Source organism: Berghia stephanieae, chromosome 1, assembly GCF_034508935.2.
Source record: "Berghia stephanieae isolate SIO BIC M18660-M18661 chromosome 1, UCSD_Bste_1.3, whole genome shotgun sequence".
Classification (NCBI taxonomy): domain Eukaryota; kingdom Metazoa; phylum Mollusca; class Gastropoda; order Nudibranchia; family Aeolidiidae; genus Berghia; species Berghia stephanieae.
The window spans coordinates 7822843-7850342 of NC_088360.1; the positions used below are offsets into that span (position 1 = coordinate 7822843).

Sequence of the window (27500 nt, forward strand, 5' to 3'; positions counted from 1 at the left end):
CGTGCATGGTAACCGTGCGCACATTTCTAACAACCGCCCCCTACCCCCCCCACCCCTCTCCCACCTTTTGGGCAGGTGATCGCCATCGACCAGGTGTCATTAGCGTTCGTGGTCATGAGAAGATTCGCCCACTACACAAATACCAGTGCTCATTGGACAGAAATGAATATGGACTACCTTCTTCACTAAATTGAATTGGTGTCCATTTGGAATATACATCATTCCCTCTCTATCGGCCTAGATTATTTGTCTAAATTGGCTCTCACTTTCAAAAGGGCTTCTATGGTGTTACAATTGCTTGCTATCCTATAGGACCTTGATCCGCCTCAAATCACTTTCCACTAAACCTAATTTAGACCCCCCCCCCCCCCTTCTGACCAATCTCTTTTGGGCCAGGGGCAAAAATCTAGTTCGAGGATTCCAAACCATGTCCATGATCAAATGGATGAAAATACGCATGAAGACAAAATCAGTGAACAAAGGGCAAAGTACAACTTTCAGCAGACACAACTCAGGAGGAAGAGGGGGTTGGGGGGGGGGGTTTAAGGATGATACGAAGATATAATGAGAGAAGAGGGGGGAGGACAAAAGAGGAGGCTAGAAGAAAAATAAGCAAGGGCAGACATGCATGCAAGGTGTAAAAATAAAGCCCTAACACCGGTTAGAATTCTGGAACAATGAGTCACGTATAACAATTTGGTTTCTATCTTATTATACTACCCTAGGTACAAATGGGGTTGGTAGGAATGATCGGTGGGTGGGGGGGGGGGGGGGGCGGAAACACAAGCCAGATGTCAATAAGTCCTTTTTGTACTGAGTACAGTGTAACCCGGATATCTCAACCATGGATAATTCGGAATAATGAACATTTCGAGGCCTAGTTCATAGTTCTGCATGTTTGTTTTTCCCCCCAATACACCTCACATTGCCATTGATTACGATTAATCCCAACTTATCAAAATGTCTTAAACTTGAGACTTCAAAGAAGAGCCACGTTCAAGACTTAAAAGTTAAAAGGTCATCTTAATTGATCGATATTATCAGTAAAAGTTTTCTGGCCGAAATGAAAATAGAAAACACACACACACACACACATACATACACACACACACATACATACACACACATAAGAAAAGGAAGGGGAAAAAAAGAAAAAAGAAAACCAAACAAAAACAAACAAAAAAAACATAAAAGACCCAACGTGTTTTCCAGTTCACAGTACTGTGGTGGGATGCTGCAGGGATACGTGAAGAAGGGAAAGCAATGATGACCCCGTTGCGAAGAAATAAATGGAGCAGCCTGCTTTGTTGTGGGAATGACTCAGCATTCAGGTGTATTTAATTGGGGTCATTTGCTCTCTTCAGTCGATCATTCATTGTCGTCATCCACATTCTCAATATCTTTGTACGTTCCAGAAAGATTGTGATCATCTTCATCATCATCATCATCGTCATCATCATTATCGTCATCGTCATCATCATCATCCTCATCATCATCATCATCATCATCACATCACAACCACCACCCACACTACTATACACAATATCACCAACCCTTTTCTCCGCTCCAATTCTTTCTACATGCGTGAGTACAACCAACATGTCATTCAAGACCACTAAATAATTCATATCCATTGATGCTTTGTATACCACAGTTTATTTTTTTAAAAGCCTTGGGGGAAAAAACAAACAAACAAACAAACAAACAAACAAACGAACAAACAAACAAACAAACCACCAATTATAATCGCCTTCCAAAAAGCAACGAGAATACATCGTCAAAGAGCTTTTTCAAAAAATCAGAAATAATGACGTCTCGCCCATTCATTGTTAAATTAAATGACAACATCATAATAATAAAAAACGTGGCTTTATGACACATTAACTCTCGTCGAGCACAGCTCTGTAATGGATCCTTACAGAAAAACAACAAACCTGCCAACGATTACCGCCCCGCCTTTTATGAGCCCTTTGTCCCCTCTCAGCACGCAGGCTATCTCTTATCTTTACGACAGATTTCCAAGTTCGATCTCATCAATATGTAATATCAAGTTATCACGGAGGCTTGACTTTATAAAATGACGATGTTTTTTATGGGTTTTTTTTTTTTAAACCTTTCCTCTTCTTCTTCATTTTGGCCGAAAAATTATGACGTAAAATATGGATCGATCTAGATAAACCCAAACACAAAACTTCAAAGAAATGTTGAGTTTGGAATTCATTGACAAGATCGGGATGTCTCAGTCGATTGAAATTTGAGTGAATAGCTTTCTGGCCAATGTAAATGTTGCTGCTCGAAGCTCGAAGAAATAAATAACAATGTGAAATTGAATGTCAACTTCAATTTAATATAAGAAACCAGATAAAATGGACGTTTCGGGTTTCCCCTTTATCAACAAAACAGGATGAATGAAACACTACAAACAAATGAGATAATGTGGTAGTGGCGTTGTTAAGATGAATTAGCACATTATCTCATTCGTCTGTAGTGTTTCATTCATCCTGTTTTCTGATAAAGGGGAAACCCGAAACGTATATTTTATCTGTTTTCGTATATTAAATTGAATTCGTACATTCAATTTCACACTGTTATTTAGTTTTCTGGCCAAACTCCATTTATTTATTATCTTTAAAAGTTATTGTATGGCAGTGTAAGCCATCCGGCTAAACAATAAACAGCCAAACCAGGAAATATTCACAATGAAACGGAGAGGTCGCGTGCAGCCGCGAAGAGTGCATCGTTTCTATCTTGAGGTAATAAAGTCAATTAACACTTCCGATGTTTTACGGTATTTAATTTTGTTAAAGGCATTAATCTATGGTGAAATCGATAGTTCAGTGCAGTCCGTTTCGGAGTGATCTTCTGTCTTGACTGCTGACTTTTTTTTTTTTTTCTGCCTGCTCGCGGAGAAATTGTTGTCATCGGTGTAGCTTGGTGGTGGTGGTGGTGGTGAAGTTCGAAATCACAATTATTAATCATGGTGATGGTGATGATGATGATGATGATGATGATGATGATGATGATGACGATGATGATGATAATGACAGCGATGATATGATGGTGGTGGTAGTGGTGGTGGTAGTAATGGTGGCGGCGGTGGTGGTGGTGGTGGTGGTGATGGCAGTGAGGAGATGCGAGCAGAACAATTCTATGAACTTTCAAAAGACGCCAAATTTTAAAAGTTGCCTTTATAATTCACAGTTATCTAATTTCCCCATACTAAATTTACTCAAGCGTCCAGAGTCTACGTATACAATAATTATTATACCTGCCATTATACATTAACAATTATCACAATAGAGTAATAATCATATACAATAGAATTGGTAAAGAAAAATAAGACCAAAAAAAAAACAAAAAAAAAAACAAAAACAAAAACAAAACAAATATAACACAAAAATAAATACATATGTAGATCTAGACTAATATACTAAGATAAAATACAAAGAAAAAAAAAAAAAGAAAAAACACAAAAAAACACTAAGCTTGAAAAACGGTTAACCTTACATCAGTGAGTATGAGCTTGTCATAAAAAATAAAGTACTCAGCATGAAAGCAATTAACACTGGATGGAGGCTTTTGTGGTTGGGATATTTGGTGAATAATGCAGTGATTACGATCATAAAAGGCGGGAGGAAGGTGATGATGATGATGATGATGATGACGACAATGCTTTTGTTTTGGTTTTTTGTTTGTTTGTTTTGGTTTGTTTTGGGGTTTGTTTTTTTGTTTTTCTCTTATGAGTTGCCTGTGGACTTTTGTTTTGTTTGATCGGTGCTGATGGAAGTCTGAGATAAATGTAATGAATATAGAAATTAATGGCGGTGATGCTTTATTTTACTTTTGCGTAAATAATAATTTTATAGTTGAGACTTGTCATTCTCATTTGTTCGTTCGTTTGTTTGTTTGTCTTTATTGTATGTGGCATAAAATAATAAATACGCGTGTTTATGTTGGCAGGCAGGATGGTAAATAACGAATTGTTGTTGTTGTTATTGATTTTCTTGTTTTGTTATTATTGTTATTGTTTTATTGTTGTTGCTGTTGTTGTTATGCAGACGTCGTGAGGAAATAATGAAATAGGTAATGTAATATAAGTGATAATTTGGGAAATGAAAGGGTAGGTGGGTGGGCGGATGGGTAGATGAAAGAATAAAAAGATAAGACAGACAAGTACACTAATAGCTAAATAAGAGTTATTCTCGAACATTCATTTTTGTAATATAAAATAACGATACATCAACAGAGAAGCAAATAATGTTCTAATAATAACCTGAGAAAGAATTCCATTCTATATAATAATCATAATTCAATCTCCTACTTATGATGAAGAGGACATCGGAGAGTGACAGGGGGACAGACGCTAGTGGTCGTGAGCGAGTACTACGAGGAAAATCGATGGAGTCCAAAGGGTGAGCAGAAGAAACGAGATTGTCTTCTACAAACACGGAGTCCACGTGACGGAGGTATAGCTGCTGCTGCTGCTGCTGCTGCTGCTAGAGTGAGACTGAGACTCGTCTGCGACAGGCGACGGCTCAGCTGACAGACCAACGTCGTCCGAAATATTATTATGCCAGAGTTAAGGCTGATGTCACTAACTGAGACGATAATGGTAAGAATATGTGAGGATTGTGTATGAAAAGGGAGGGTTGGGGGGGGGGGGGGGGGGGGGGAGGGGGGAGAGGAGAGAGGAGAGAGAGAGAGAGAGAGAGAGAGAGAGAGAGATGGTTAGCGGTTTTTTGGAGAGGGGGGGGGGGGGGGTGGACATAGGTATATTATATTATATCATATTTATTATTGTATCAATGTTTCTTGGGGTTGGGGTTGAAGGACGGGAAGACTCCGACGAGAGGAAGGGAATGTTGTCTGCATGTCAATATGGAAGGCGAGTCTGGTCATATTAGCAATATTAATAATATGTAAGATGATGAGCTTGGAGGCGAAGGGGGAGAGGGTGGGGAAGGGTGGGGGGGGGGGTGATTGAAAAGAAGATGGTTGAGAAGGAGTAGGTTTTAAAGGCTAGTAAAATAGTGAGCAGAAAATGGATTTCACGATACACAGGGGACAAAACCATGGAAAATTCGCTGATATGGTTGGTTATTATTGGATGTGATGTAAAATCTGTGCAAGAAGTATGGAATACCGATTTGACCATATTAGTCATCTGTAGAGTGAGATTGATTTTAATTTTGAAACTGACATACAGGCTTTATTATAACTCATGATTTAACTCATATTGCAACGTCTAATATTCTTTAAATTATATCCATATAGAGCCAGATAAATATATAAAAATCTGAATAAGTACAGTACCAGAGATAACACAGAAATACAAAATGAAGAGAAAAAAATAATAATTCAAAAAATGTCTCGACTAAAGGTCGAACCTTCAGACCTAATCACCGAGCAGTCAGATGTGCAAGTGCAACATTTAACCACGGAGAATACCCGTTTGCTGAGACGACTTAATATTTATATTATTCATATAGAGGATCAAGTATTCTTCATATTATATCACTTTCAATATTGAAAAAAAAAAAAAACACACACACAAACATTTTTTTAATTTGAGCTTTTATATATAGCGCAATATCCACTAAACGGGATCAAAGCGCTTTACAAGGGGTCCCTGGCCAACAGCAACATTTAACATGTAGAACGGGACATGACGCCCTTTAAGCGATATAACTTTTTTTTTCGGACAGAGACAACGCTGTTAACGGCCAGGTACTCATTTGACACCGAGCACGGTGAGAGAATGTGGGTAAAGAGCCTTCTCCAAAGACTCAACTATGCGCCGAGCGAGGCTCGAACCCAGGACCCTCCGATCCGAAAACGAGTGTCATACCACTAGACCACATAGCCGCACACACACACACACACACACAAACACACACACACACAAACACACACAAATATTTTAAGAAACGTGATCATTACAAATCACGCGACTCGTATAACAAATCCTAGTATTTAAAATAATATGGTAATTTATTTTGTATTTTGTGCAATCATTTATTATTCCTACACTTGAGATTTCGAGGTAAACAACATAATCCGTAACAAGCGTTTAATATCTTGTATGCGGTTAAGAGGATTATCACTAGATACAATGTTATGTATGCACCGTGACAAAAGTAGCGACATAGTAAATTTATGTATTTGTTGTTGTCCCAGTTGGTGTTGCTGAGTCTGTGAGTGTAGTATGTAGTGTGTATACTAAATTTTATATATATATATATATATATATATATATATATATATATATATATATATATAAACATATATAAATATAAACACATTGGGATCATTATATTAGTGAGAGAATCGATAAGAAGGTGTCAGGATGTCACGAAACGTTTCCACCTCCCCATTGAGGGCGTTGATCACGTGTCGTATTTTAAAACCGCTTAGAGCAAAAACAAAGTGTCTTCCCATATCATCGATCTGTGATTCATCGCTAGAGAAAATCAATCAACAACCAGCATAGATTTTACTTCCTTTATAATGATATTTTGAAAGATTAAAAGAGAGATACGCTGTTGTTGTTTATTACTTTGGCTGTCACGGGATCAGGGATTTTTATCCTTGTTTTTCACTGATTTTCTTTTTAAAAAAATTAAACTGCTTTTTATTTGGGGAGGGGGTGGGGGTATGTTATTTTGTTGCTTTTATTTTTTTTTTATAGCTTTGATTTTGTTATCATTGTTGTTGTTGTTGTTTGTTTTGTTTTATATTGTTTTGTTTTGTGGATGCGTTGTTTTCTCCATCGTATTACCGTAATATGCCTATTATCTTCTAACACCCATAGCCTATATAACCCACCACATTACATTAAAAAGGCCAACAGTTTTAAGTCATATCAGAGCAAGAGAACGAGGATGAAAATTACACATACAACAACTTTCAATGTAGATAATTAACATTCGCGTCAACTCTTTTTGTAAAAAAAAAAAAAATTCAAAAAATCAAATCCAAAAAAGTTATAAAATCATAAAGGAAATGAATTAAAATAGCTAACTAAATAAACAAGAAAGAGGAAAAGTTCAAAGAAATCCCATAATTTGATCCGGCTCTTATTGGTACAGAAATAATTTTTGAAAGGATGACGTCTACAGTGAAATCCCAAACCACGAGTTACTTACTCATTTGAAATTCAATTCGTTAAAAGCCAAGTAATTCCTATAATCTTTCACTCATCCCTTTGTTCTACTTCCCTCCCCCCCCCCCCCCCCCTCTCTCTCTCTCTCTCTCTCTCTCTCTCTCACACACACACACACACATTCATACACATCCGCCCCTTTCGAGGCTTGTTGTGTGTCATGTGATAATCATCCAAACACCCGAATTTGCTCTGTCAAATCATAGAGAAAATATTCGAATTCATTTCTCTGCTCACCCCTAAATGAATTTCCACCTCGTCTGGGTTGACACAAACGAACACATTTTTAATGGGATAGATCACCACTTTTACTCATGCAATCCCTTATTCTTTGTAAAACACTTTTAACAATGCCCCCCCCCCCCACCTCCCACATCTCTCTCTCTCCCTCTCTCTCTCTTTCTCTCTCTCTCTCACACACACACACACACACAGACACACACACAAGCTCAAGTCGATTTTTTTAACAAAAGAAAATTGATTTGAATCAAAACGTATCATGTTCAAAACTAATTTTACCAAGATAGATCAACCATTGTAACCTTAATGAATCAATTGCCATAACAAACCAATAGTATACCAATCAACAGTAAGGGCGCATACCAAAAAAAAAAAGTCTACATAAATTTCACGAATTAAATGCCATGCCACATACAATTGGCACTTATCAGATTGACGCTTCTTCGTTAGGGCCGATTCCGGACACAAAAGTTCATACCATAAGCTTTACTCTTGGCGGCAGGCAATGGTTCAAACCAATGCCCTCTCTGACTGCTATGGTTCATGCCAATCCGTCTCTCACCATTTTCTGAACAAGAGTAAAGAAAGTGAGCTAGTTTTGACGTAAAATGCACAGCAACATGTCGAGAATAATTAGCTCTGCGGTAGGTGGGTGTTAGGTACGCGATACCAATTTGTGCGGTGGTAACATAATGAGGTGGTCGGACAACTGATATCCGGCCGCCAATTATCCGTTTCCAGATTGTCAGACCCGCCGTAAAATGACAAAAACAACTTTTACCATTTTGGCCAGAAAACTTCTAACTACATTTATCGATATAGATTAAAATGACCCCCCCCCCCCCCCCAGCTTGTCAAAATGTCATAAACCTTAGACTTAAAGTAAGTTTTAGGAATAAAACTTTGGAACAATCTCTGTGGTCATTGCAATTTATCAATGTAATATAATAATATGAAGTTTTAAGTTTTCTGGTCCAAATTAATAAAAGTTGGTTTGTCATTCTGAGGCAGAGTTATAGCGACGTCATCGACGTTGGGTGATGGTGGAGGTGGGAAAGGTGGGGGGGGGGGGGGGTGATGATGATGAGGAGGGGAGTTATCGGTGAAGGAGAAGAGGTAGAGTAAGGAGAGTTTGGGAGGGGGAGGGGAGACAGGTCCGATGCCAAGTGAAGGATGGAGCTCTAGTTATCAATGAGTCAGCTGTAATTAAATCTCGCATTACGACTATAATGTTGAGAGAGGGAGGGAGAGAGATTGAAAGATATTGAGAGAGAGAGAGAGAGAGAGAGAGAGAGAGAGAGAGAGAGAGCGCAAGAGAGAGAAACAATAATAATAGCGCCAGCAGCAGCAGCAGCAGCGCAAAAACAACAGAAGAAAGAGAACAGAAATCTTGAAATTGAAAAGAACATTAAAATGTGTTTTGAGTAGCACGGGAGTAAAGGGAGTTGTTTTGATCGTCCACTTGTTGTTATTACGTCATCGACTCCCACGGATGGCACCAGCTATCAAAACATTGACGTGATATAAAGCAGGGAGAGATAGATATTGCTATACGTAGCCGTTTGTAATTCCATAATATTTAATTAAAAATCCTGGTTGCCCTCTTAGAGTGGCACAGATGGTCGAACAGCTACCATGCCTTGCCTTTAAATCTAAGTCGAGCGACAATGAGCGTGGCTAGTGACAGGATGGGTAACAATATTGGCAGTCCCTGGAGACAAGTGTGCCCAATGTGATTGTGTCCTTGAGAGACGCAGTTTGCAACCACAATCACAACCACACTTGTCTCATGTGTGAATGAACTCCCTCTGTAATAGGCGCTGACAAATTTTCTAAGTATGATAGTCCAGTCTAAAAGGTAACAAGTACCATGTGGAATGACTATTTATTTCTTAACGGCCAACTGGGGAAGGGGGGGGGGGCGCAAGAGGGATGGAAGATGACCATGTTTGGAGAACATTATGAATGAAGTTTATAAACAGGCTATTCAAAAGATGCAACAACAAAAACAACAACAACAACAACAATAATAATAATAATAATAATAATAATAATAATAATAATAACAATAATAATAATAATAATAATAATAATAATAATAATAATAATAATAATAATAATAATAATAATAATAATAATGATTTGCTATTTATATTGTCCCAAGTTAGTGAAAATGTACCGAAACGCTACGAGCGGATCATTAACCTGAAACAAATCGACACCAAAATATTTCATCCCCTTTACAAAAAACAACACTACAGCAAGTAGTTTGTACTTGTATTTTGGAACTAACTGTGAACACCGATATTCAAATCATCCATCAGTCCGGTGACCAACCCTCGTCAAAATAAACCCATTAAATACATTATAATTACCGCTCGTTCAAGATAATTACTTTCTCAAGTGTGCATGTCCCTGACATTTTCCACATGGGCCATCGAGGTTGATATAATAACTTTCTGCGCAGTTTTACAGTAATTTGCCCCTTATAGACTTGTCAACACGACACATAAGTCACAGGCCTGACTTCGGGTCTGTTATATGTTAATCTCAAGTTGTTTACTAAATCCAATCCACTCCCGCCCTAAATATCCAAATAAAAACTCGTGAAGACGAAATGAAATAAAACTAATAAAATATATTCTGAAAAAAAATGAATCTGATTGGATATGGGTATATAATTCTATTAAAAATATGACATATCGCACAGAGAGAAGAGAGTGTGTGAGAGAGAGAGAGAGAGAGAGAGAGAGAGAGGGGGGGGGGATTAGAGAGAATGAAAGAGGGATAGAGAGTGAGAGAGAGGGAGAGTGTGTTGTGTGTGTGTGTGAGAGAGAGAGAGAGAAGAGACATACAAACAGAAAGAGAGAGAGAGAGAGAGAGAGAGAGAGAGAGAGAGAGCGAGAGAGAGAGAGGGGGGGGGAGGGTCAATACATTAAATGTTTATTTTTTTTTCTTAGTTGTGCTCTTATCTGGAAATCATATAGGTAAATTGTTTATGTCGTTGTTTGTTTTGTTTTGTTGTTGTTGTTGTTGTTGTTCTTGCTGTGGTTTTCTTGGTGGTGGTGATGGTGGTGGTGGTGGTGATGGTGATGGTTATGGTGGTAGTTGTGGTTGAAATAGTGGTGGTGATTGTGGCATAATACGTCTTATTGATCTTATTGTTATAGTATTACCGTATCATTGTGAGTTCTAAATAATTATTAGTCAATACTGGTTAAACATTTTTTGATAATAACAAGAAATGAAGTGAGTAGGAAAGTGCCAGAAGGCAATAGAGAATAAAAATTGCGCCGCGGCGATGGGGGCTCCAACCCGCGACCTTACTGGTACGACAACTCCGCCTAGCCGGGGAGAGCGTGGCTCTACTGTCTGAGCTATCTACCACTGTCTTGGGTTGGAGCCCCCATCTCCGCCGCGAAATTGGTATTCTCTATCTTCTGGCACTTTCCTACTCACTTCATTTCTTGGTACTATCAACATAAGTGCCATCTCCACTCATTTTTCTGAATAAACATTTTTGTTGCTCACTTACCGATATACTCAATGGCTTCCTCAAAGTACTGCCGGAGGTCTTGTTGGGCGCTGTCCGTAGCCGGGATGCGCTTGTACCGGATCCCCTGCCCGTCGTGGTACTGGGGCACGTGTGACGTCACGTTCAATACGTAACTGATGTTGAGATTCTGGAGACGAGTCAAGTCTTTGGCATCACGTTCGTTACCTGGAATAAAAGTAAAAATGAAGTATCTGATTTAATAATAGGATCATAGTGCATGATTTTTTTTTAACTTTCTGGTTATTTCTTTTTTTTTCTTCTTCTATTTTTTTTTCGCTTCGTTTTGTTTTGTCCATTGGTTCTTTTGTTATTTATCTCTTTAAGGCGGGTTTGGTATTGTTGTGAAAATTTCCAATTGGCCAAGTTTGACAAAAAGTTCTGGCGTTCTGCCAAAACCTCCATCATTATCGCTCAATCAATTCTGATCAGTTTATCACTCACCTAATGTTGATATGGTATTGACTCGCACCCAAAACACGCCCACACCACAATACTCGGTGAGCACCCCCTCCACTCCACCCCCCTCTCCCTTTCCAAATAGAAATAAAAAATATAAAAACTTTATTGACAGGCTCGCAGCCATCAATGAATTATCGTTCTTAAAAGCCACGTTTCCGGCTTTCCGGCTTTTGGGTTGCTTTTTTTAAAAGCGTATTTCAAGGCCAGTGGTGCCGGCCATTCGCCTGGTCTCCACATGCCATTACCAAAAAAAAAAAAAAAAAAAGAAAAAAAAAAAAAAGAACGACATGAAAAAGTCGTCAATGGCCAAGTATGTCGTCGACAGACTCTCACAGATCTCACTCAGTCTCTGAGCGATTCAAGACCTCAAAATAGATCTGAAATGTCGATGGCCCTTAAATAGACCATTCTGCCATATTGCAACAAAACACATTTTCAATTCATTTGGGTTAGAACTTTTTTTTAAACTTAAAAATAATCAATATATAAAGACAACCCTCACCTTGGCAAAAACTCCCAAACCTGGGACTTCGTGAAGTCACAGGTTTGAGAGTTTTGCCAAGATGATGGTAATTAAATCAATTCGATATTTGAAGGACGAGTTTTCTGGCCAAATTTTTAAATATGGGTTTTTCCAAATTACGGCAGTACTGTGCCCTTATCACGATAGCACCATCCACCAGCACCATCGGTTTTTATCATCACTCTATAAGCACGACACTTTTCCAGTAATTATTTTTGTTTCATCCCCTCCATTCGTGGATAATTCGATCTCTTGAGAGAAATCAGACCACACTCTATTCCTTTCCTTCCCCACTATTTCTTTGTTGTTATTTCTAAAAAGATTTATAGAGTAAGAATAGGATAGCATCCCAGGAGTTAGGATAATTATGTATATTTTTATACACATAAAAAGGGTCAGATTCTAACTAAAGATGTAAGTTATAATGCGTTTTTTAGATTCTTTCTTTTGCTATATAATATTAGAATCTAGCATCAGTACGAAGGGGTGGAAATATCCTTTGGGTAAATTCTAATTTTGATAAAAAGTAAAGAAGTACGTGTAAGTTGCAGTAGAAATGGAGAGACGTGAAAAATGGAGAGAAAAAAAAAGTGAGAACGGGAGTTAGTAATAAATAGAAAAATAGCTAGATATATTGCTGATAAATAAATAAATAAATAAATTTAAAAATAAGTAGATAGATAGATAGATAGATAGATAGATAGATAGATAGATAGATAGATAGATAGATAGATAGATAGATAGATAGATAGATAGATAGATAGATAGATAGATATGTGTGTGTGTGTGTGAGAGAGAGAGAGAGAGAGAGACAGAGAGAGACAGAGAGAGAGAGACAGAGAGAGTGGGTACCCCACGCACACCTTTCAAGTACAGTATTAAAACAAGCGATACAGCTGCCCTCTCATGGAAGCCCCATCCATTTCCGAAATGGGAGATTCCTTTGGGAGGACAGATGATGCAGCTTCTCCTTTAAACTAATCCCTGTAATGTATTTGGTGGTAATCTCCCTATCTTTCACACTCTCTCTGACCAACGTGTTATGTCACTGGCCAAGCGTAAGGAACATTCGCTAACTTTAAAATTAATAACATTGTCTCCAAAACATCTTTTTTTCCAATCTATCCCTTCTCCTCCTGTATTTCTCTTCCGCTTCCTCCCCGCGGCCATTTCCGGTCGTCACCATCATCGTCGTAATCATCATCATCATCATCATCATCATCATCATCAACAAAAAACAACACCAACACCAACAACAGTATCAATGTAATCATTTTCAACTATTTAAGTCCCATTCTTTGGTCGCCATATCCAAAATACATTTCATTCTCATTAACACATACGCTAATATTTTAATGAGATAAAATTGGAGAGCTTGTCACGTTTGATCATAAAGATCCGAAACTTCCCCTGATGGTCCAAATATTTCTCAAAGAGAGCAGGTAAAAAACGAGGATAAGAAACACACACACACACACACACACACACACACACACACACACACACACACAAGCATTCGTTTTAAAATGTCATAATCACAAAGTGAAGGCGGTGAGAAACCTACCATATTCTGAATTAAAAATATAAAATAAAATACATTTTTAAAAAACCAAGAGAAAAAAAAAAAAGAAATTAAAAACAACAAAATCCAAAGTATTTAAAATTTTGGCCAGAAAACTTGTCTTTAAAATATCGATCGTTTAAAATGACTTCGGGGCAGTCCCATGTTCGAGAGTGTTGGTCAAGGTGAGAGTCATATTTTTGTTTGTTTGTTGCTTTAGGTCTCTTCCAACACAATTGAGGTTATATGAGAGACCGTTGAAACAAAAAAACAAGCAATCTAACAAAAATAGTACAAATGTAAATCAAAATCATAACCTAAAGATATCATAAGCTAAATTATAAATAACCAAGAACAAACAGGCAGAAGATTTACAGAAAACAAAATATCCCCTGTCAAAAATACAATCACAAACCAAAGAAGCAGGAAAGGCTAGTAAAGAGAAGAAGAAACGACATCACTATCGGATCGTACACCCATGCGAACATCATAGGTATATGATTCAAGTTCAAGGGTGATGCTCCCATCCAACCACCCGCTGAGAGTCATTTTAATCGACCGATACTTTAAAGACAAGTTTTCTAGCCACAATTACAAATACTTGTTAATTCAAAGTACGACAGAAAGTAATGTGACATTGGCGAACTTAATCAGATAACAACTCATTTCAACCTAGAAACTTCATATTGTACATACTTCGTATAAAACTGAAACATTAATAACATTGCAATTCTATGAATAATTATATGAACAACGAAGATTTGACAGTACCTTACGTTTATACGTGACTCTTTAACTAATGACTCATTTCTTAATTTACATGAAAAGCGAGACTACCTTATAAATTATAACACATACCAAAGACGTATGTCACTAGATTTTGGTGTAAGATGAAAGTGAAAGTAGTTTTGTTTGTTTGTTTTTTTTTTTTTTTTACTTGTTTGTTTGTTTGTTGTTCTTTTTTCTTATTTTTGTTGTTGTTGTTTTTGTTGGTTTTTTGGGGTTTTTTTTTTTTTGTTGTTATTTATTGTTTGTTTGTTTTTTGTTTTTTAAAGGTACCGAGAACAGGACACAAGTGAATGTCCATGAATAATCCGCGGACAATGAAAATTCTCTCTCTCTCTCTCTCTCTCTCTCTCTCTCTCTCTCTCTCTCTCTCTCTATCTCTCTCTATCTATCTATCTATCTCTGCATCCCTCCTAGTCGTCTCTCTCTCACTCTTTCTCCATCCCCTTTCCTTCTCCCTATATAGTCTCTCTCTCTCTCTCTCTCTCTCTATCTATCTATCTATCTCTCTATCTATCTATCTCTCTATCTCTCTCTCTCTCTCTCTCTCTCTCTCTCTCTTTCTCTTTCTCTGTTTGGGTGTGTATCAATAGACTCTGGTGTGCATATAATACCATTACCCGCTAACCTTTTCTCCATCTCAAACCTAACACCTCATTAGTTCGGCGTGCTCATTAAGCCGCTAAAACCAAACACGCTCCAACGCTCAGAGTTTGACAAGTTACCTCCAACGGTCACGCGTCCTGGCCATGAATCACCCCGAAAACTGGACAATGGTCATATTCGGCCATCCATAATCTCGGACAAGACTCGGACGTGTCATGGACAGAGATCTGTATTGTATTTCTCTGTTCACGGTGATTGCCATTATAATATTGGAACACCTCATTGTGAGTGATGTCTTTTGTCGTGTCTCGCTGTGCTTTGCTCGTCGAGGTTTGCGTGAGAATATGGCATAATTCTAACAGTCACCCGATGAACTCTTCCGGAACCATTCCGGCAAACAATACAAACAACAACAAAAAAAAAGCACCTCTTTGTTAACAAAACTTGGTCGGACAAAATTAAGTTAACCAGCGCTGGTCCGGTAAAATAAATAAATTAATTAAAACAGATTCATTCATTTATTTCTTCTTCTTCTTCTTCTTCTTCTTCTTCTTCTTCTTCTTCCTCTTCTTCTTCTTCTTCTTCTTCTTCTTCTTCTTCTTCTTCTTCTTCTTCTTTCTTCCTTCTTCTTCTTCTTCTTCTTCTTCTTCTTCTTCTTCTTCTTCTTCTTCTTCTTCTTCTTCTACTACTACTACTACTTCTTTTTATTATTATTATTTTTGTATTATTTTTTTTTTGTGTGTGTTTGTTTTTTCTAAAAACAGAATTCAAATGCTTCTTCAGTGTTATAGTTTCCAATCATCCCTTTAAATACATTCTCCACTCCACACGGAAGCGTCGATTCCAACCCGTGGAAATGAGACGAGTGACTTTGTCCGCAAAAATAAATACCCTACGACCCCTTTAGTTTGTCACGTCCCATGACATCTGCTGTCACATTGGTTAGGACGTCCATTAACAATTCAAGAATGTGGACCTCTCTTTTCTGTCATTGGAATTTCGTGAAAGGTCGATGGCAAAAAAAAAAAAAAGAAAAAAAGAAAAGAAAAAAAGAAAAAAAAAAAAAAGAAAAAACCCTTTAAAAGCATCCCGCAATGTTGTCAGTGACATGTCTACAATAGTGAAAAGTAAGTTAAGATTGAAATCTGTCTTTCTTTTTTTTTTTTTTTTTTGTTGTTGTTGTTGTTGCTTTTCTCGGTTTGTTGGGTTGTTTGTTTTTGTTTGGGTTTTTTTGTTGTTTTTTTCTAGGGGGGGGGGGGGGGGGGTATTGCTTTTTTTTGTGTGGAGTTTGTTTAATTTTAAAAATTTTTAAATTATTTTTTTATTTGTGTTTCGCAAAGTCACAGGGACAGTGAAATCGATGGATATTTGAAGGACGAGTTTTCTGGCAATTTTTTAAAAAAAAATACGAGTTGTCTTGAGTACGACACTTGAATGTTTACATTTCCAAGTGTCCTGTTTTGTATAATGTTTTCCTCTTTCTTTCTCCTTCAGATGCTTAAGTGTGGTGTGGAAAGCGTGGTGAGAGGGTCTTCTCGTATTTTATGTATGGATGTGAAGATTTTGGTTTTCGGGGGTTTCTATCACTTTTTGGGATTCTTTTAAAAACATGACCCAGCAACCGTTGGTCTGAAGATCTGGATTTATAAAAAAACTACCTTATATAAACTTCCGAAATCAATGAAATATATCTTATCTTGTCTCATAATTTGTGCAAAAACATCCGAATATGGCATTATGCCGATGGGCTAGCTGTAGGCTAAAAATTGAATGTTAAGTAATTTTTTTTATTAAATAAGTTAAAGGGGTTTCAAAACTTTCATAAAACATATAATAATGCAGTCTCCTAAACTGAAAAAAAAAAAGGTAGACAGACAAACCCCCCCCCCCCCCCCCCCAAAAAAAAAAAAAAAAACGCACCTCCCCCCCCCCCCCCCTACTTAAAAACAAAAGACCTACAAAAAAAAAAAACCCAAAAAAAACAACAAACAAACCGAACAAACAAAACCCTGTCAGTTCGAGTTTTCTGACTTATAATCTAATCTTAAAACTCATTTCTCGATGCTGGCTTCACTCCGACGTGATACCAGATGAGGGACAACAACGGATCACATCATTAAAACCCATCTGTCTCACTTACCCAGGTATAAAAAAGGCAGGACTTGTGAAGCGGTATCTGTTTCACCGTCCGGTTGGTGAATCCCGTTGGTGGGGCTGTACAACACAGACTTGTTGTGGTCCGGAGACCGCGAGATGCTGCCACACAGTTCCTCGTGTTCCAACACGAATCGTTTCAGACCACCTGAAAAAAGCAAAACAAAACAAAAAAAACAAGAGACATGAAATAAGTTTATGAATTAATTTAGATATTTACAAAGACAATTTTCATTGTTTTACCATGCACATGGAGGTTTATATTCATAAAACAAAATGAAATATTATTTTAAAATTTACAAATATCTAATAAAAGAAATAGAATTCACTTTTTTTCATTCTGAGAGATACGACTTAAGATTCTCTTCTAAAAAGTGTGATATAACTGGGGGTTAATTACTTGAAAAGGGGGGGGGGGGGGGGGTTACAGAGGGGGAATGAGCCGAAAACTTCCGGGTTCTCTTTGACAAACAAAATTAGCAATTATTGTTCTCCACCCCATCCACCCCCTTTCCTCCCCCCCCCCCCCCTTACTTGTCACTGAGACCGCTCAATTAAATGTCAAATGTCTTTGATACAAAACGGATTTCTTTTTGCTTTCTTTCGTCATATAAATCAATAACATAATCATTGAGTATTGGGCACTACACTGTCTGGTGATGCGGTATGGGGTGTATTTAGGATTATTCATGAGTGTGCGGCGGTTTGTGAGTTGATAATAAGGAGTCAGTGATAATGTAATCAAAATAAAATTTACTTAGGTGATGTAATGGGGGGGGGGGGGGGGTTGCAGATGCTGATACTAATACTAGGGCTACTAATACTACTACTCGTTCTACTACTACTACCACTCCTACTACTACTACTACTACTACTACTACTACTACTACTACTACTACTACTACTACTACTACTACTACTACTACTACTACTACTACCACTCCTACTACTACTACTACTCTACTACTACTACTACTACTACTACTACTACTACTACTACTACTACTACACTACTACTACTACTACTACTACTACTACTACTACTACTACTACTACTACTACTACTACTACTATTACTACTACTACTACTACTACTACTACTATTACTACTACTACTACTACTACTACTACTACTGTACTACTACTACCACCACTACTACTACTACTACCACTCCTACTACTACTACTACTACTACTACTACTACTACTACTTCTACTACTTCTACTACTACTACTACTACTACTACTACTACTACTACTACTACTACTACTTGAGTGCAAGTAAATTGCCAATGCTGAGAGAAATAGATTTTTAAAAAAAATTTAACTCACGATCTCACGCGCATAATGTTATAAGCACTTTTGTGGTGAGCGAACATTCATCCAGCACCACTTTCTTACCAGTGGTGGAAATCTGTTCTGTTTCCAGCATTAGCGAGCAACTCGTTCATTCTTGTAGCATGCGTCATGATTCTGCTCTCAGATCTACCCTAGGCAGACAGTGTTGTTGTACTCGGAAAAAACACGTATTTAAAATTTTGGCCAGAAAACTCGTCCGTCAAACATCGATCGATTTTAAAATGACTCTCATTTTGGCAAAACCTTTCAAACCTGGGACTTGGCAAAGATCCGGGTTTAACAGTTTTTAGCCAAGATGAGGGTTAATTTTAATCCATCAAAATTTATTTGAAGGACGACTTATCTGGATAAATATTTAAATACCTGCTTTGTTTCAGAGTACCGCAGAGTGGTAGTCGTGGTGGTGGTGTGTGTGTGTGGGGGGGGGGGGGATGTAAAGTTTGTGCTTGGAAACGGGGTGGTTAAGGTGGTTACAAAGCAAATAATAGAACAAGCGAAAAAGAAAAAAAAGAAAGCTAGTTTGCTTTTAACCCAACGATTCGGGCGCAAATCTACGTTGGCAAAAAAGTTGGATAAAAACATATTAGGTGCCGGGTGTTTATTACTTTTCGTTTGTGTTTTTGTTTTTGTTTGTCTTGCTGACGAAGGTATAATGCCGAAATTCTCCCTCCCTCCTTTTTTTTTGTTGGTGTATAGTCATTGGATAAACCCCATTCATTTATTTTCCATAGTACATAGTACAGCTGGGGCGACCATCCCCAACCCAGCGCGTCCACAGGTGGCGGATCGTGGAACGGCCTACAGATCCTGATCTATAGGTTAGCTGTAAAGCCGCGGACCAACTGGCGATAGTCGTGGAGAGTGAGGTTGGGTAGTCTGGCAGCACAGCTACACATACAAAATGCCTCATATACTCTATGAAGGGACTATCAAGGTGAATGGGAGGCGCCTTAAAACCTGCCAAATGCTCCCACTGCCTTGTGGGTTATGACCGGGAGGTCAAAAGGCTATGGAGTAAACCAGATAAAAATCCGTCAGAAGGCAACGGGAAACCACTGACGTATCATCCCAAGATCGTCATGATGTCCGTCCAAGCGAATCTAGTCAACGACGTCAATGGATGTTTTTCGAGCAACTCGATTACAGCCTCGTCCGGTAGAGATAGTCATGCAGGTGAACAGGTGACTCTCGACCGTCATCCAGCTACTGTGCACCACCAAACATTACGAACAGCAACATGGAATGTAAGAAGTCTGTACCAGAAAGGAAAATTAGCAAATGTAGTTATGGAAATGAAGAGATTGAATATCAATGTTTTAGGATTATCAGAAGTTAGATGGAAAGGAGCAGGAGAACTTAATTATGATGACTGTAAAATTATATACTCAGGAGGAGGAGAACACCAAAGGGGAGTTGGAATTATACTAGATAATAAAACGGCGCGAGCAGTCAAAGGATTCTGGCCCATATCAGACAGAGTAATGGCAATCAAACTACAAGCAAAACCTTTTGATTTTGATATTTTACAAATATACGCCCCAACCACCAGTCACGATGATGAAGAAGTGGAAAATTTCTATCAACAAATAGATAAAGCAATGCATCAGTTTAAGTCTTCAGACATAAAACTCATCATGGGCGATTTTAATGCCAAGGTGGGCCGAGAAAGAATAGAAGATATTGTGGGCCCACATGGTCTGGGAGACAAAAATGACAGAGGTGATCGTCTTATTCAATGGTGCCGTCAACATGATCTGACAATCACAAATACTTGGTCAACAAACCACAATAGAAGGAAGTGGACATGGAAAAGTCCTGGAGATGGAGTGAGAAACCAAATAGATTACATACTCATCAGCAAACGTTTCCGAAACTCGGTTTTGTATGCCAAATCTATGCCGGGGGCTGACTGTAACAGCGATCATATACCTGTGCTATGCCCCATACGAGTTAAATTGAAAATCTGCAAAAGAGCAAAGGCTAAACCTAAATACCAACTAGACATTCTCCGGGAGGAACAGAAGATACAAGAAAAATTTGAACTATCAGTAAGAAACAAGTTTGAAGTGCTTGGAGAACTAACAGATATAGAAGAGAAATATGAGCAGTTTAAAGACAGTGTTGCTGCATCATTAGAAGAAAATGTTCCAACCACACTTAAGTTGCAGAAGAAGAAATGGATTACTCCAGAGATATTAGAATTAATGAATGAGAGAAGAAAGGCCAAAAATCAGGAAGAAAAATACAAGACTCTGAACAGGCAGATAAAAAGAAAATGCAACGAAGCTAAAGAAGACTGGATAAATGAACAATGTCACTATATAATGTCCTGCAAAGAAAAAAATGGCAAATTCTTCCATCAGAAAATCAAAGAAGTGACAAACAAAACTAAATCAGGTGCTAAAAGTGGATGCATCAAAGACAAGCGTGGAAACACCATCATGGACAAAGACTGCATTCTAAACAGATGGTCAGAATATATTGAAGAACTTTTTTTTGATAATCGAGGAGAAATGCCTATGATAAAAGAACTGGAAGGGCCTTCTATAATGAAAGATGAAGTTAGGAACGTCATGAAAAGCATGAAAAATGGAAAAGCTGCAGGACCTGATGCCATAACAATTGAAGCCTTGACTGGCCTGGGTGAATGGGGGATTGAATTCATCACAAACCTTCTAAATCAAGTGTATGACACAGGAAAAATGCCAACTGATATGAAACGATCCATTTTTATAGCACTACCAAAAAAGCCAGGGGCAGTTGATTGTGAACAACACAGAACTATTAGCCTAATGAGCCACCTCACAAAAATTCTTTTGAAGATAATTTTACTAAGAATAAGAAATAAAATACGACCTGAAATTGGGGAGATGCAATTTGGTTTTGTTGAGGACAAGGGTACCAGAAATGGAATATTCACATTATCAATGCTGATGGAAAGATGTATTGAAGTAAATAAAGATCTGTATATGTGTTTCATCGACTATTCAAAAGCCTTTGATAAAGTACAACACGAAAAACTATTCAAAATTCTATCATCCTTGGACATTGATGGTAAAGATTTAAGAATATTACGGAATTTGTACTGGGAACAAGAAGCAGCAATGCGTGTTGACAATGAACTAAGCAGTTTTACACCTATTAGAAGAGGAGTTAGGCAGGGGTGTGTTTTGTCTCCAGATTTATTCAACCTCTATAGTGAAATGATATTAAGAGATATCGAACATAAGAAGGGGGTGTGTATTGGAGGAAAGAATGTAACAAATCTGAGGTATGCAGATGATACGGTTCTACTGGCAGAATCTGAACATGAACTACAAGAATTACTGGATGTTGTAGTCAGGAGTAGTGAAAATATGGGACTGGAACTGAATATATCTAAAACAGAATGTATGACGGTATCTAAAAATAATAACCCACCAGCCTGTGTAATAACAAGCAGAGGACAAACAATACAACAAGTTGAATGTTTCAAATATTTAGGCTTCAATGTAACATCCAATGGAAAATCAGATTGTGAAATAAAGAAAAGAATAGGTATGGCGAAGAATGCATTCAACCAGCTGCATACAATTATGAAAAACAGGAATATTAGCATGAAAACAAAAATCAAAGTCCTGGATTGCTATGTACTGTCTGTGCTGCTATATGGTTGTGAGAGCTGGACCATAAACAAGACCATGGTTAAAAGACTGGAGGCAGTGGAAATGTGGTTTTACAGAAGAATGATGAGGGTGTCATGGATGGAAAGGAAAAGAAATGAAGAAATTTTAGAAATGGCAAACAGAAAAAGATCACTGATAACAAAAATCATCAAACGCCAAATGGAATTTTTAGGACACATTATCCGCCACCCTGGTTTGGAAATACTCGCCTTGACTGGAAAGATGAATGGAAAAAGAATAAGAGGAAGACAAAGAATAACGTATTTGAAAGGGATAAGAACTTGGACAGATGAAGCTGAGAAAGGTGGCGCTGCTTTAATAGAATTGGCAAGAGATAGATCAGCTTGGCGGAAGATGACCTCCGACGTCTGCTTCAGATATGGAACTACATGAGATGAGAGTGTGTTTACCACTATTCAATGCATCAGCCAGCCGATAAAACCCATCGCATTCTCTTCTGCTTTATTGTATGTACAAAACTGGTAATGGTAGTGGCAGATGGTGATTGGGGGAAGAAGAGAATTAAATAGGGGAGAAGAAGGAATAAAAATAGACAGGCCATAAACATGAGCAACCAAATATAGGTAACACCTATTGATTCGTATATCGGTGGCGGTGGCAGAAAATTACTTTTCCGTCTTGTGTTGTTCTTCTTACTTGAACTTTGAAAAACAAGGCAAAATATCTATATATATATTGTTCCTTTTTTTTCTTTTTTCATCTTTCAATTCCCCCCACCTACCCCCTACCACCTCTATTTATTTTTTTTTTTTACGTTGTCGTTGTTGTTTTTACTTTTACGAGTCTTTCTTAATTTACTTATTTTTTTTATCACGTTATTGGCGTGATGAGAGAGTGAGCGATACCTTCCCAAATGGAAGGGAATCTGATACGAACACTTTGAGTATAATTTATTATCGTGTTCTTTCGTAACTTCAGATAGCAGACCTGCCAACTTGATTACTTTTTCAGTCGTAGTTTTCATTGTAAAATAAGATAGAACTTTATGCGATTATCTAGATAACTCAAGAAAAAACAAACAAACAACAACAAAAGAAAAAAACAAACAAACCAACAAATAAGAACAAGACAAGCTTGGGTGTTCATATAGGGCAATATCCACTAAACAATTTCAAACGCTTTACAAGAGGGATCCGCAGTCAATAGTAACACTTAACATGTAGGACGAGACAAGATGCCTGTTAGGCGATATTGATCTCTTTTTCTTTTCAGAGACAAAGCTATTAACGGCCAGATACTCATTTTACACCCGAGTGCGGTGAGAGAATGTGAATAGAGAGCCTTTTTCCAAGTCGACTAAACGCCGCTCAGGGCGGGACTCGAACCTTTGACCTCTGCAGAATGAAACAATGTAGGTTCCTGTACATAAATACTCTTACACGAATCCTTCCTTCGTAATTCTCATTCCTTTCATTCATTGTGTTTCATGACGAAGGGGAAACCCGAAATGTTTACAGTAGGCTATCTATCTATCTTCGTCAATTAAATTGAAGCTACAATTCAATTCGACTAATGTTATTTTCTTTGTAACGCACGCCAATGAGTTAGAGATGCTTATTATAATGCAGTTTTGTAATTAACGCCATAAAAAAAAATAAAAAAATAAATAAAAGTAATGAATTTTTCGTAGTAGTTGGCAATTCTGAAGAGAGACAAAAACAAGATTTCTCCGATAACCCACAAGCACCTGTCGGAGATTGAAATTCTATTTCATTTCGCTTGATTTTATACAACTCTCCAATCTGGTGAACGTATTTTCTTTTTCGTTCATTCATCTTTTTTCAAGGTTGATGATACCGAGAATTAGAACATAACTCGTGCGTGGGCTGAATGATGATATCATTTTAAAATATTAACAAAACAAATCATATAAAAAAAAAAACGAATTTTCCGACTGAGCAGTTGACTGACATTATAAGCTTCAATGATGAGGTGCATTATAACGCTTGAAGGCGGAATGAGGTTTATGCAAGTTTTTAACAAAATCAAAATAATAATTCACATTTAGAAAAATCTATTTTTAAAATTAAAGTTTAATCAAAATGGAAATTAAGAACTGGTTATGAAATGGTCCAAATATAAGAAATGGTCCATACTATAAACAAAAGGTCTGAGGTTCGATCCTAAGTCTAGAATATATTTTGTTTTACGAAATAATTAAATGCATTTTAATATCTACCTCATATCTAGCTCATGAGTTACATTCTTCTAGATGAATATGATTCATCATTGCTAGTAACTCCATAACTTGAAAGAAAGAATGAATATTTGAAACAACAACAACAACAACAACCTCATCAATAACAAAGACAACAATAACAAAATGATTAAAAACGAAATTCGAAATTCTTCTTTTAAATTTCGCGGAAAAAGAACAAGAAGAACATAAAAATCTGAAGAACACCCCCCCCCCTAAAAACAAACAAACAAACAAACAAACAAACCAAAAAAAAAACAATTCAATTTAAATCTTGCCTTTCCCTTCGACACACAACACAAATCATAATCAATAGGGTTTTTCTATCCTTGTTTATTTAGTTTTCCTTCCAACACTTTTTTGCCTTTCCCCTCCTCCACCACTTTCTTCCCTTGCAAAACCAAACCCCCCTCTTCTCCACATCGTTGCCCTAAATCCCACCATTCTTCTGTCTAAATAAGCCTTTTTGCAGGCGGTAATGTTTTCATTAGCTTTTTACAGATCAATCTCGGTGGTTGACGGTGAAGATAGGATGAAATAAGGAGCTTAGTAAAGCGAACCAAAGCTATTAGTGATCTAATCCTGGGAGCTATCGTCTTCTGTCAATGTCGATGGAAATGACACAGATAGACAGATGGATAGATAGATAGATAGATAGATAGACAGACAGATGGATAGATAGATAGATAGATAGATCGATAGATAGATAGATAGATAGATAGATAGATAGATAGATAGATAGATAGATAGATAGATCGATAGATAGATAGATAGATAGATAGATAGATAGATAGATAGATCGATAGATAGATAGATAGATAGATAGATAGATAGATAGATAGATAGATAGATAGAGAGAGAGAGAGAGAGAGAGAGATCAGTGGTCTAGCACATGTAATTTATCTAGCATTGATCTAATTCGTGTTATTTTAGGAGGGATGAGTGTGAAGAGAGGATGAGAAGAGGCTACAAGTAAAGAAAAAATAAAGAAAAAGAGGGGGTGAATGTTTACAGATATCTGCCACACGTAACTAACATAATACAATTGCTCCCTTTAACCAGTTAACTGCTGTGCTTAGGAAAGACGCATATTTCAAAATTTGGTTAAAAACTCGTACTTCAAATATCGATCGGTTTAAATTACCTTTTGCTTGGCAAAAAAAAAAAAAAAAAAAAAATATCTCAAACGTGGTGCCAAATTCGGTATCAGATTTGAGAGTTTTTGCCAAAGATGAGGGTCATTTAAATCGATCGATATTTGAAGGACGAGCTTTTGGGGAGATTTTTATATTTGAGTATTTCCAGTGCACGACAGTTACCTGGTTAAAAGTATATAAAAGAAATACAGGTAGGACATAATTCTGGCATTGGATTCTTGTTCTTCTTGAGGTGGGTGGGGGATAGATAGATAGATAGATAGATAGATAGATAGATAGATAGATAGATAGATGGACAGATAGATAGATAGATAGATAGATAGATATATAGATAGACAAACAGACAGATAGATAGATAGATAGATAGATAGATAGTAGAGATAGATAGAAGATGATAGATAGATGGTAGTGTTGATGAGATGAGAAGAAGAAGAGGAGAGAGAGAGGGATGAGAGGAGAGAGAGAGAGAGAGAGAGAGAGAGAGAGAGAAAGAGAGAGAGAAAGAAAGAGAGAGAGAGAGAGAGAGAGAGAGAGAGAGAGAGAGAGAGAGAGAGAGAATTAACACATTTGGAGAAATATTCCGAATTCAGCTAGAATCCGACAGAGGCAGATTTTGTTTCACATTGGGGGAAAATAAAAATTATTTTAAAAAAGGGGGGAGGGCATTAACAAAATACTGCTCAGTGCTCCAGGGACTAAATGAATGAGTGGGTGGGTGCAAAAAAAAGTGGTGGGGGGGGGGGGTGATTTAGTGCAATGGAATGATAAACAAACAAATGGGGACGAGGATAAAAGGACGGCATATTGAAATTATTGGAAAGGAAAAACAAATACAGAAACTGTGGGTTTTTCATGTCTCGCCTCCTCATTATTATCATTATCATCGTCATCATCGCCAACACCATCATTATATCATTATCATTAGCACCATCGCTATTATCAGCATCATCTTATCTCAAGCAGGCGTTTTAGTGTTGAGATGGTAAATGGAGATACACCAACAAGACCATAACCCGGGACGGACAAAAACGTGATAGGGGGGAAAGGGCAAATTATAAAAATTGGTGAGTCAACATTATAAGAGATGGGCAGGGGTTTAGGGAGGTACTCACGAAAAAAAAACGGGGGGGGGGGGGGGGGGGGGGGGGTTTAAACAGTTTGAATATAAATAAATGAATGAAGACGTACATAAATAAATAAATAAATAAAATAAATAAATAATAAATAAATAAATAAATAAATAAATAAATAAATAACAAAAAGAAAACAAGCATAGAGAGAAAAAAAAGAATTTCAAAAAACGAGTCAGAGGGTTTATAATCCTATTGAAAAAATGGATGAATTTTCTTTTCTTCATTATACCAAAAAAAAAAAAAGGCAGGTAGGCATGCGTGGGTAGAACTGGAGTCCACGCACCAAGAAAGTACCCACAATAATCTCATTCTGCTACTCCTTCGTAAGCATTGTCGAACATATTTTGTGGTTTCAAGCAACCCAGAATTTCCGTAGACTTAGATAAACAAACCCGTGATTTCGCAATAGTTGACATAATACAATACTCGCACAGACCTGTCATTGACGTCATTTTGCTTGATGGCGATGACTAAAGTTTCAAAGTTTCAAAGTTTATTCAATCTTAGGCTTTCGCCAATAAATCAACAATTTGATGCCAACATACATGAAGTGGAAAAAAAAAAAAAAAAAAAAAAAGGTAAATAGAACAAAAATAAACTGATACCACAAAAAATACAACAATGTAATACATCAATACGTTCAATAATATAATAAATAATAATATAATAAATAATATTAATAATAATAATAATATAATAATAATAATAATAATAATAATAATAATAATAATAATAATAATAATAATAATAATAATAATAATAATAATAATAATAATAATAATAATAATAATAATAATAATAATAATAATAATTTTGCTTGATGGCGATGACTGTTGTTTAAACAGGAGAGGTTAAAAACGCCGACATTCACACACACACACACACACACACACACACACACACACACACAAACACATGGTA

General features: G+C 37.1%; 1 protein-coding gene across 2 annotated transcripts in view; it reads right to left on the minus strand.

Moving 5' to 3' along the window:
• The window catches only part of LOC144967152 (dual specificity protein phosphatase 10-like), a 54961-nt gene that overhangs the window by 15662 nt on the left and 11799 nt on the right, over positions 1-27500 (minus strand). For both annotated transcript variants that reach the window (XM_078904043.1, XM_078904033.1), the window contains exons 3-4: positions 17034-17195; positions 10938-11123 (exon numbers count right to left, since the gene is read on the minus strand). In XM_078904043.1, the coding sequence (XP_078760169.1) occupies positions 10938-11123; positions 17034-17195 (348 nt within the window). The remainder of the gene's footprint in view (positions 1-10937; positions 11124-17033; positions 17196-27500) is intronic.